The sequence below is a fragment of the Melospiza georgiana genome, chromosome 9 (genome assembly GCF_028018845.1).
Source record: "Melospiza georgiana isolate bMelGeo1 chromosome 9, bMelGeo1.pri, whole genome shotgun sequence".
Taxonomy (NCBI): domain Eukaryota; kingdom Metazoa; phylum Chordata; class Aves; order Passeriformes; family Passerellidae; genus Melospiza; species Melospiza georgiana.
The window spans coordinates 22,097,772-22,110,070 of record NC_080438.1 but is presented as its reverse complement, the minus strand read 5'-3'; the positions used below and the strand labels follow the sequence as shown (position 1 = coordinate 22,110,070).

Genomic DNA, 12,299 nt, shown 5'->3' with positions numbered 1-12,299 from the left:
AACTAGATCCCATTCCTCAGCTTTAACTGATTGTTAAAACCAAAAGTCTAGCAGCAGGAATAGCCTTCCTGCCCTTCTCACCTCAGTACACCAGGTCATAGCACTTCCCTCTCCATCACCTAGGGAAGGCTATCTGTTTTTTAGATCAATCTCTGTGATCAAGCAGACCATGGCCCAACTTCTGGGAGCTTCACGTATCAGGACTCTGGAGCTCCCCTGTAGTCCCCAGTCCCTGGGAAAGGAGCTGAGCTTAGTCCTGCTCTTCTGAAAAGGCTGGTGGGACCTCCCAGCACACAGGGCAGGGGGCTGAGGATGCAATTAGGAAAGAGGACAAATGGGGGCCCACAGCCACCACCTGATCTGTCTCCGAATGCCCCCTTGTCCAGCACACCCGCATAGCTCCTTCACCCAGCCTGGGGCATGAGCATCCCTCCATCCCCTTCCCTTTGAGTATCACCCCCTCCTCTCATTTCTGCATGCTCATATGGCTCCAAGTGCACCCCAGCACCATCAGAGACAGGCTGTGTGGGCACGGCATCCTTCAGTCACCCTCCCAAACCTATGGGGGCTGGGGCAGGGAGAGCTTGGCCAGCCCTGCCCCCGTGGAATGATGGATGAGCTGACAATAGGGTATTGATAAGGAATTAACCTTGAGCCCTTCTTGCTTCAGTGTCAATAGAGCAGGAGCCAAGTACACACGTTTGATTGGAAATCTCTGTTTGGCCTCTGCTGCCTCTGAGCCCATCCAAGGAGAGAGGAGAGGGAGATGTGAACTGCCCTGCTGCCCCCTCCCCACTGGGACCCCCAAGTGGATCCCTCTCAGCTTCCCCAGCCCCTGCTGCTGGAGGTGGCTGTGGGCACCCAGCTCTGAGGGCTGCAGCAGCCCTTGTGCCCCCAGCCTGGCATGTGGAGGGCTGGGTACCAGGGCCCCCCTTGTTCCCTAAAGGGCCTGTGCCCATCTTGCACTGGCCTACACTCCGAGCAGTTTGTTTAATTAAGTGTTTTGCCTAATGGGATTGCCTCATTTCCATAACAAACTGGCGGGCTGTCATTAGGTGGGCTCCCTCATTCATTACTGTTAATTAGATATGGATCCCCCAGAAGGCGGCGCGGGGTGATGAACGAGGCCCCTGACACACGCTATTACACATTAGCATTTTCTCAATATATCCGATACATCACGCTCCTCCGCTTCCTAAAGATATTTTAAATAAAATATTAGCAGCCTGCTGTGGGGTAGGTGGAGAGGGAGGGAGGGTTCCTGCCCTTCGCCCTGGCCTCAGGCCACCTTTGGGCTGGAGGTGGATGGGAGAGGGGCTGAGATGCTTCGCTGCTCCTCTCCAGCCAAAAAAGTGGCCGGATCCCACCTTCTCCCTATCCTTGCCACAGCAGATAGAAAGAGGTCCCTGACATCCTTGCTGCCTCCTCCCACCAGCCTGGGGACCCCCAGCACCCCATCCCTGGGGACACAGCCATGAGGAGGGGTTTGAGAGCAGCCCAGTGACCCATCTGCAGAATGTTTGTAAACCAAAAGCGTCGGCGCCAGCCGCGTGCCGGGGGGAACCCGACCTCTGCCTCCCCGTCCCTGGGCTGGGGTAACCCTACACTGCACCAGGGGCCCCTAATGCACCATGTATGGATCTGTTGGGGCTGGGCGTCTCCTGCCCCCACCAAGGCAGCCGATGAGACTTCATTATGGGGGTGTCCCCTGAGGGGTGCCCTTCGCCCTGCCCTCCTGCTCTAGGCGGGGACCAGTTGGGGGAACCCACCCGTGGTGGGCCTGGCGCACGTCCCAGCATCCCCCTGCATCTGTCCCTGCATCCCAAACAGGACCAGGACTCCCCTCTGGGACATTACTCACATCCAGGAGCTGCGGTGTGTGGTGGTGTCTCTGCTGCCTCTCGCCTGCAAAGGGAAACAGAGAAGCAGAAAGCGCCCAAGAAGATTTATACTTGTTTAATTAATGTCAAATGTAGTTTACAAACGGGAGTGACAAGTACCTCTTTGTATAGTATACACTGACACACAATCATTGACACACCGGAATATCGCTTTGTGCAACTGGGATTCTTTGGGCAAAGATAGGTCACTCTGATATTTCACTTTTTCTTTTTTTAAATCATTTAAACTCATTACAGAAGAGGGGAAGTGGCGGATGCCTGTTACAAACTGGGATGCCTCTCTCCCCAGCCTTCCCCCTGCAGCTTCCCCCTTCAAAACAGGGGATGGCTTTACAATTTAAACAAAAAAAAAAATTACCAAAAATAAACCCCAAAGCAAAGAACCAATGACTAGTTACATATGGTTTTACACATACGTACATAAAGCACACGGCTGGTCCACAACACCTGCCAGAGAGGCCCTGGGAGGGAGCTGGGCTATTTCCAAGGAAGGGCTGGGTAGGGGCCTCCTACCCTCTTGCCCTTCCTGGCTGTCTCTCAAACCCACCTGGCTGCAGCCTCTCCATCTCTGAGACTTTAACACCAGCACACTCCCAGCTGAGCCACGTGCCCTACAAGGTTTTCTCCCTTTACAAATCCAGCCTGAGCTGTGCATGCCTGCCCTTCCCCTGCCTTGTGCTGCCTGCTGCAGGGTTACCCTGCAGTGACAGCCCCTGCCTGCAGTCCCCCTGTGAAGGCAAGACCCTCTGGGGTGCCCTGGCTTCCTCTGGCTCCTGGGAGCTCTCCTGGGGCACAGAGCAGAGGAGGCTGCAGCTCTCTGGTCTCAGAAGCCACACACAGATATGAGCTTGGACACAAGGGAAACTCCCAATTAGGAATTGTCACCTTTTGATGAGATGTTTATGAAATAACAGCTCCTTCAATTTCATTTGAGGTTTTTTTGGGTGCAGTGGGATCCTTCTGAAATCAGTCAGGAGGTGCCAAGGCTGCAGCTGTTCTCTGCAAAGAGTTCAGGGTAGGGAAGCAGTAGTGGGACTGTCACACTCCCCACACATCCTGCTTACCCAGCCCTTCCCTCTCTGGAAACACCCCAGCAGCGCTGGGGACCCAACTCCCAACCCCTCATCCACTGCTTTTTCCAGACTGTCTGGAAATGCCCGGCTGTGTTGTGCTGCCAGGTGGGATCTGCTTGGAAAGGAGTGGGGCAGATGAACTTTCCCACTCCCTGTCTTCTGGATGTGGGGACCTGGCACCCCACAACAGCCCAGGAAGCTGTGGCAGGGATACACAGTGTGGAGCTGGGGGAAGTCCCAAGGCCTTGGGAAATGGGTGAGTATCTGATTCTTGGATCCGGACAATAAAAGAAAGAACAAAAAAACAGGCCAGATGGCAGCTTTGGTTAAGGCTGAGGATATGGGAGACAGGGACAAGCATGAGGGACTGCAGGGGACCTCTGGGTCCAGCTGAGAGTGTCTCTGCTGGATCCTGGGAGTGGCAGTGGGGACGAGACAAGGCTGCCTTGGCTCTCTGCCCTGGTGCCAAAACCTCTTAGGAAAAACACAGGCTGCAGGAGAGTGGGAGCTGGGGGATGAGAGAGCAGGGCAGGGGTGGCTCTGCCAGGGAGGCCCACAAGGGAACGGCTGAGTGTCTGTGGGCAAAGCCACCAGCAGCACCATCCTGAGCAGCCCAGGCACCCTCAGCAGGAAATGCTGCCCAGAGGAGGAAAGCAAGGCCAGGCAGGGCAGGGGCAGGGGCAGGGGCTGTGGCTGGACGAGCACAGGCATCAGCCGGACCCTCGAGCAGGCACTCCCAGCCAGGGGAGAGGACAGGGCTCTGACAGACTCCCTCCTTCCAGCTCCTCACCATTTGCTCCTTCCCCAGCTGGGAAAGACAAAGGGGGCTGAGCCAGATTCCCCCTGTCCTGCCTGGCCCCCGGTGAGGAGTTAAAAGCTGTGTCTTTCCGGGGATAATGATTCTATTATAAATAGCCCCATTAGCTACAACTAATGACAAAAATCCACCTCCTCTACTCCCCATAAGTTCTGTAAGTTATGGGCAATGCTACAGCCATTACTAAAAGCTGTTAACTTCATATCTGAATGAGGAAATATACACCACAGAACATTAAACCATTTATATTATATATATGTATATATATACTTTTTTTAAACTAATGACTTTAATGCCAAAACTTTGCTGAACCAAGAAAAATATGGGTTTAATGTTCTCTGCTCATTTTTTTTCTTCTTTAAAAAAAATACAACCCAAAGAAAAGAAAGGGAAACTTATTAATATGTAATGTTTGAGTCTATCCCATTTATACACAACATTGTAAACATATATAATCTATATTACATGTGCTTCATTTCTGCCTGGGTGTGTTTTTTTTTTTTTCTTTAAACCTTTTAGTCATCACTAGAACACCACAAAAAACCAAAACAGAACCAAACAAAAAAAAAATCAAACCAAAACAAATAAAAACAAAAACTGATCAAGGAACACAAGTTACAGGTTATTTAACATCTTTCTGTGAAGGGTCCCTTCCCCAGTCTCCTGGGGGCAGAGTGGTCAACAACACAGTCCAAAGGAGGGCTCACGAGCCATCCACAATGCCAAGCCAGCTCCAGGGAATGGGTGATGGGGAACACTGGTTTTAAAAAAGGGGGCTTCACAACAAAGGATTTGGTTTTGCCCGCTGCAGATGCTGAAGGAGGTCTCAAACTGCGGGACCTGGCAGCCGAGGCTCCCCACTGCTCCTGAATCCTCGAGTCCATGTCTGGAGTCTCTGGTTTGTTTTTTCTTTAAATTTTAAAACGTCTTTTTTTTGTTGTGGTCGTTCTCCTCCCCCTGGGTGTGACGAGCTGAGCCGAGTAGCTGGGTCCTGCCCTCCTGCTGGGTCCTTCATAAGTAGATGCGCCGAAGGTCTCCGGGAGACGTGATGGTGTTACACTGAGGACAGAGCTTCTTGGCACCCTGCAAGCAGCAGATGAGATGCACAGTGTGAGTGTGAAGGACATCCCTGCCTTTGGCCTGGGATTGCAGGAGCAGTAAGGCCCTCCACGCAGGGCCATGGCGTCCAACAGTGAGCACAGGATGGGTGAAGGGGCAGTCCCCATGCCTTCCTTGCCTGCCCTGCAAGCCCCTTGTCCTTCTCCAGTCCCTGGCATGAGGCAGCTGGACAAGCAGGAGCTCTGCAGAGGGCTGAAACCCAGAGCCAAGCTGCATCACCCAACTCAGCACCATTGTCACCACTGGTTTCCAGGGAGATCTGCTCCTTTTTGTTTCCCTTGCTCACCAGCAGCCCTTGCTGAATGAGTTCAGACCACTGAACAGGCAGAAAATCAACCCAGCTGCCACAAGTGAAGCTTTCAGCGGGGATGATTGAGCTGGTTCATGGGGGGCTTGGACCATCCCTTTCAAAATGGGACACTGCCTTGTCCATCCTGCAAAAGCCTAAGAGCTGCTGGCATGAAGGAACCCTCCGTCCCATCCTCCCCAGCTCACACAGATTCTGCAGAGATGAGTCTCTTCTGCCAAGGTGAGCTGGAAACAGCAAACTGATGTGAGCTGGGGTGGGGTAATGGGTGGCCAACAGGAACACTACATGAAATAAAACAAGGGCTGATGTGCCATCTATCACTGAGCCTGACAGCAAGAGGGTGTTAATAAGCCTCAGAATCGGGGTCAACCTAAGCCGGTCATCATTAGATTGGCAGATGTGAAAGACAACTGATGGGAAAAATGACAGAAAGATGGCTCTGCTGTGAGGCAGCCTCCCAACTACAGCACCAGCAGCGTGGGAAACTGGGATGGCGCTCTCTGCTCCCACTGCACATTATTCCCTGCAGTCATGGACCTGGCACACCTGCCATTCCCTGAGCTTTGCACTCCTGGACATTCCCAGTTGACAGCCCTTGCTGCCAGCGGCTCAGCTGTTGACAGAACACATGTAGGGACCATGGGCACCTGCACCTGATCTAAACCAGTCACACACAAAGTCCTGTTGAGCTAGAGTTGAATGAAGTGTCTGTAAAAGACACCCAGAACAGCCTGGCACACCTCAGGGTGAGTGACACTCTTGGGGTCAGCGACAGGCTGGCAGTTTGTCACTGAAGGACAGACCACTGGTGGTGTGGATAGCATGCCTAACATTGGTGCTGATGCCTGTGGGCACATCATTCCAGTTATCTGGGACAACCACTGTGTCTGTTTAGATTTTCAGCCTTTCAGGACATCCCATCCTGTGCAATGCATCATGCAGCCCTATGCTCTGGTCTTCACAGAGTGGACTTGGCATGCTGGATTCTGGGAGAAGCAAGTGCAACCTGTAACTCAAAGGAAAGGCTTAAAATGCTGATGAAATGGAAACTTGAGTGCACTGGAATTTCGCAGAGCCTGTTTATTTAAAATGCCTCTTTGCTTATTTTCAATGCCTCACCTTTGGATCTCCAGAACTAGAAACAGCAAGCTCTGCTCTGCATGTCCCAGTAAAAACTTGCTGCAGTGGTGAAAACATGAGAGAGAAATCTGAACATCTGCCCCTTCTGCCACTGTGCTGACATAGCAGCACTCCCAAGGGGCTCACTAATCTGGAGGCAAATGCCACGAAATATCCTGTTTCAATTGAGTCTCTGCTCAGTTTCATGTGTTTCCCTTTTCCTTGGAGGCACCTGTTGCATCTAGTTGCCCTCCTGGCATCAACTTTGTAGCTGAAGGGGGTCCCAAAGGAAGTGGCAGGGAGGTGCTGAGGGATTAATTCACAGCACGTTGTCCGTGCAGCTGGCAGCTGCCTGTTCAAGCTTTCTTGTGTGCCCTGAAAAGCAGAAGTAAGTGTGCATGGGGACTTGAAGCATTCCAGATGTGACTAGTGCCCACGTCTGTGTCCATGCTCTCCTTCCTGAGACAGGCTTTCTGGCAAGAGGCAGCAAGGCATCAAACCAAAGGATGCAGGTGCTCACTCTAAGCACCAGCCCTCTGCACTCAGCCCACAGGGGTGGCAGAAATGAAATCAAGTGCATCTTTGCTCTCTTCCATAGCAAAGCAAGGTCAGGTATGCAGCTCCCTCACACTACAGGGAAAGGGAGGATGGCTGGATTTATCTTGCCAGACCTTGGCATCTCTGTCCCAGAGATCTGTTTTCTGCACCACATGCTGATGGCTTTAGGGGAATTCACTCTCCCACTTAGGGCTGAGAGCTGCACATACATAACCAGGGACAAGTTTTCAACCCTGTCACAAAGCAGAATCCAACTACATGGAGCTTGACCTATTTTCTGCAAAAGCTGCATGATCACAGATTGATTCAGGGCAGTGGGGGATACTGCTTCACCTGCATGTGGGAGGCACAGCTCATCCTTGAGCTCTGAAGTGTGGGTACATTGAAGGGAACAATGGCATCCTGGAAACCTTCAGCAGCCCGGCCTGAATGTGGTGCAGGCTGCACGTGGCACGCGGCCCAGGGCTCTGGGTCTCCTAATACTTTGGACACTTGGGGATGCATTTTTCTTTTATATTATATGAAAGTGCCCTCCTCTGCACACGTAAGCATGTGTGGTAAATTTCGAACTAAGTCCTGATTTTTTACTTTTTAGATTGAAGTTGCTCAGAACCTTGTTCCTTACATCTGACTTTTCGGTGTAGGTATGTAACATTTATCTGGACCAGTGATTAAGCTCTCCTCTCTTGTGGAGAGGCACATAAGCTTGTATACACACACATGCTGGCACAGGCACAATGAAAAAGCGTTTGCTCCCCCACTGCTCACCTGCCAGCTGGGGTTACTAAACTTTTCCCTTGAAATAAAAATGCTGTGGAATAATAAGTCCCACCTGTTGGCCATTTCTTTTTCTTTTTTTCCAGGTCCTTCTGCTCCTTTCATCATAGCTACATGGAAAAGCCTTGATGTGTTATGGCTGTGTGTGCTGGAGTAAAGGCCACCTCAGCTTTTCCATTATAAACCCCAGTTTTGAGGGGTTTATAAAACTCTGCTGCAAGAAGTTTGCTCCAGGGCTGTTACAAAGCAAAGAAACGGGGCTGGAACCAGGAAGGAGTTTATTTTTTCTCCTCCTTTCTTAATTAAAATTTGGCAAGTGATTGATCCACAATACAGGCTAATCACTTGGGGTAGTAGTTTGAAAAATGCATTAACAAGAGCTGAGATGTTGAAAAGTCGTTAGGGCTTACATGGTGCCAGGAAGGATTGGACTAGTTTGTCTTAAAATTGACTCTTAAAAAAATGGTATGATGTGTGCTATAAATTGGCTAAAGCAAGGAAACTTCTCACAAGGAAGGATTTAGGCACTTCCTGCTGTCCCATGGGTCTAAAAATGGGAAATTTCCAAGAATGTGTTACCAGGGACAGAGAATAAAGAGACAAAGAAACAGAGTGGGCAAAGAAAGTAACATCGAAGCAGGGAGATGACAGGAAGGACCCTAACCAAGAGCCAGCTTCTTGCCAGGAAAGGAACTGAATGCCAAGATCCAATTCTCAACCAAGGCATCAGCCTCCTCTCCCACCCATGCCTCCACACAAGTGTGGAGCTTCTTCTCTGCAGATGCTGATTCCCAGAGAAACAGCTGTCCTCCACTGCCATTGTGGGGTAATGGGGTTAAACCAGCAGGAGAACAACTTCTGTCACCAAACCTCCTCAAAGGGTGGAGCTCACCCCCACAGGCTGCTGGAGGCCAGAGCTGAATAATGCTAATTAATAACCAGAGTGATGAGAACATCATGAAGGCTCAAGTGCAGCATCCATGCAGCTGCTGACTCTGGAGGTCTCTATATGCTGCTGAAGCACTGAGGAATCCCCCAGAAGGGCTGCTCTGTATCTGTACCTGTGCTGTTCTGTACAAAACCACTCCAGCCCACATGGCATACATGGTACTAGAGCCTAGAGAGAGTGGCAAGGCTAAGGATGTAGTAATTACCAAAGATATAAATGTGTCAACTGCAGAGCACAGCATATATCGAAGGATCCCCTGGAAGCATTTTGTGATGAAGAAAGCTTTTTAGAAGTGATTTTTCCCTGCTCTTGTAGCTGTCATTTTCAAATAAGCCCAAGACAGGCAGGCACAAGCCTGAAGTCAGCAAATACACCTGGGAAATGCTGGATCTGGCTTGTACAGGTGATGGGGGAAACTCAGTAAACTGCATTTGTTCAAATAAACCTGTCCTCTTTCAGCCCTTGCACTGACCACCACCAACAACAAACAACAGCCTGACTTAAGTTTCCAGCTCCATTTACCTTGTAAAGAAGGATACCAGGGATTGGGAAATCACACAACTATAGCTCAGAGGGACATCAAGAACTTGCTGACCCATTCCCTGGACAAGATCACCTCAACCTGATTTACTGCTGACAGACACACATCAACCCTGTTCTCACAAACTTCCAAGGATGGAGGCTCCAAACCTCCCCAGCAGATCACTACAGCAGATGGACAATCTCTTCTGCCAGAGAACTCTCCTCAGGAGAAGGAAAATACAAATCTCACCCACTCTTAGCTGTAAGGTCCCCTCTCAGGGGAAGGATGGAGACTGGGCAGACTCTTACAGAGGGAGATTCATCCCCTACGACCCCATGACTTGGGCTGTAGTCCAACAAGCAGCTGAGGATGGACACCCACCATGAGGACTGTCAACATTCAGGGAAAGGAACTCCACCTGCTGCTGCCCAGGCTACGTCTTGCTCCTGCAACACCATTTCCTCTCCTATCTTTGAAGAACCTGCACACGTTTTCAGGGCTTCTAAAAGGGATCACAGGTAAATCACTCCATGATTTTAGTTCTCTTAAGACATCTCCAGGGTCTCTTTCTACAACCCCAGCCTTTGCTTCAGAGATGGAGTCTCCTCTGGTCAATGTTTCAACCCCAGAACTTGCAACCTGTTGATGTGCTGAGCTCCAGTATAATTACACCTAACCTAGAGAGTCCAGCAATCATTTGTAGAGTTAGTGATTAAAAGTCTCTTCCCTGCCCTTTCCAACAGAACAGTTATAATTTGGAATTGAACATCAAGAGCCAAAGTCCAAAAATTTTATTTTCATGAAGTCTAAGCATTTTAAGATCCAATCCTCATCAGTGCCCTAAACACTATCAAGTCAGATGCTCAGATCATTGTACTATTGTATCCTAGAAAATGTTTAAACCTTAGGTCCACAGACACATGTCAGCATCACATTTCACGCTGTCTTCAATACCCTGCAGAGGTTTAGAAGTGGTCCAGGGCACTCTGAGCCTTCAGTTCCAGGGCCTTGTTCAGTACATGATCCTTGCTCTCTCAGGCACACACTCACACTCTAAGTTAATGTTAGATCTTGGCTGGGCATGTAGGCACAGGCACAGAGGAGAAAGGGGACTTTTCACCAGCGTGGATGGCAGATCTCCAGACTGTTCAAAAGGGGCCGGAAGCCTGACACAACCCGCCTGCTCCAACTCCTATTAACTCCAACAAATTGTTTATTGCACAACAGCAGAAAAACGCTGCCCCTCTCCCCCAGCCAAGTCTTTCCATGTGTGCTGCACGCGCAGGCTCCCTCCTCCCAGCCCACTGGGGAGCCAGCTTTATACCCAGGGAAAGGTAACAGCAGCGATTATTACACACACTATCCCACAGCTCCTCGCTTGTTAAAAAAAACAAGAGTCTCTTTTGTGCCCGAAATAAAAGGAGATACCTTAATTAGAACAATGCAGGTTGGTAAGCATTAAACACTGAGCCCAGCTGCTGTATGCCATTAAATTCATAAAAAGGGAGGGGGGAAGGAGGGCAGTCTTAACGAGATTACACACATTGACTTTGATCAAGACACAAAAGCACCAAGGCGTTCCAGGGTTTTTATTGCTGTCTTCAGGCTACATTTTAATGGTTACATTAGAAACATGCGAACACAGGCTGGGAGATTTTTTTGAGATGGGAAAGGGAGTGCAAGCATGCCTTGTGAAAAGGCCTGGTTTAATAAATTGGGGGCTGCAGGGAGAGGCTAGGACTGGGGAACACATGAGTAGTCATTTATTAATTGCTTCCCCTATGCAAGTGCCAAGTCCTAACATGATATCTTGCTGGACTACTCCCATCCCGCCTGCCTGGTCAGCAGAAGAGCCATGTGCAGATCACACACAGCCAGATTCATCACCACCTTTCTCACAGACCTCTGGGGGGAGATGGCTTCCCCTCTGCAAGGGAAATGTTAATCCCTCAGCACCTGGAGTGACTTTCCCTGTTCTCATGAGAGGCTGTGACTGCTGAACATGACAAAAAGGCATCTGACTGAAGTTGCACTAAGTTGCTGCTGAGCCTAAGAACAGCCTGAAATTAGTGCCACAGATTTAGAACATGACTTGAGGCTGGTGGGAAGAGGAGAGGACAAAGACTTCAGAGTAAAGAAAATGAAGAGGAAATTAGTGTTTTATCTTGTGCTCTTAGCACCACTGAAAGACAAGATTACTCCTCACTTAGCAAAAGTGGCAGAGCACATATTCATCCAGACACCTCACAGCAACATACCCACATATGTGTCTTTTATAAGATGCTGCTAAAATGTTTACAAAAGCTTGTATAACGTAAATAGTGACAGGGTGTAGCTGAAGAGCTATAAAATACAGCCCAAGGGATAGCCAAGTTATTGAGTTGCTATTAGTACTCAAGCCCACAGGCACTTCACCATCCTGGTAACTTTTCTTGGACAAGACTTTTAAAGGGCAGGATTTAAAGGAGCACGATCAGCCTAATCGTAATTCCAAGCACACAATGTGTTTTATAAAGTAGAGTAATGCCTTCCAGGAACAAGTTTTTAGGAGTGGCATTCCCTTATATTTTTTGCAACCCAACACTGTATCATCTTGCTAACAGGAGAACTAGAAAGCACAATTGACTATTTTCCACTCCCCAGCCTGAACAAAATGAAAGCCCTGAAAATCAGCTGCAGAGGGGATGTTAAAGGCTGATTAAAGACCACAGTTTTAACACAAGAAAAGAAAACACTACTGGGTCACCTATTCAATGTTCAAGGTAGTTCCCAATCTTGTAAACAGAATGGCATATGCTTGAAAACCACACAGTGCTATTCCAAGTAACCTAAAAAACATAGATTCACATTAAAAAAGCTCCCTTCCATATCCTCTCTCCTGAAGATGATTCCCTTTGCTTCAGGGGAATATTATGTTTCTCAGAAGCTACCCATTCCACGAAATCTCAGTGGATTTGGCCTCCATTCTCACAGCTTTACCTCTCTGCATGGATGCCCCACAGAAAATTACTGAAAGGCAAGGTAGTCCCTGGCACAGAGCTCTTCCCACAGCAGCAGAGGACAAGGCAAAGGGCAAAACAGAGCTTGGGTCACAACGACTCCAACAACCATGTCAAAACTAGAGTGGGGTGTTAAACAGCCAGGCTTGGGAAA

General features: G+C 49.4%; 1 protein-coding gene across 4 annotated transcripts in view; it reads right to left on the bottom strand.

Annotated features, from left to right (window-relative positions):
* Positions 1-1,940: 1,940 nt before the first annotated feature.
* Positions 1,941-12,299, bottom strand: part of RNF220 (ring finger protein 220) — a 209,003-nt gene continuing 198,644 nt past the window's right edge. For all 4 annotated transcript variants that reach the window (XM_058030483.1, XM_058030484.1, XM_058030485.1 and 1 more), the window contains one exon: positions 1,941-4,874. In XM_058030483.1, the coding sequence (XP_057886466.1) occupies positions 4,803-4,874 (72 nt within the window). In that variant the 3' untranslated portion in view covers positions 1,941-4,802. The remainder of the gene's footprint in view (positions 4,875-12,299) is intronic.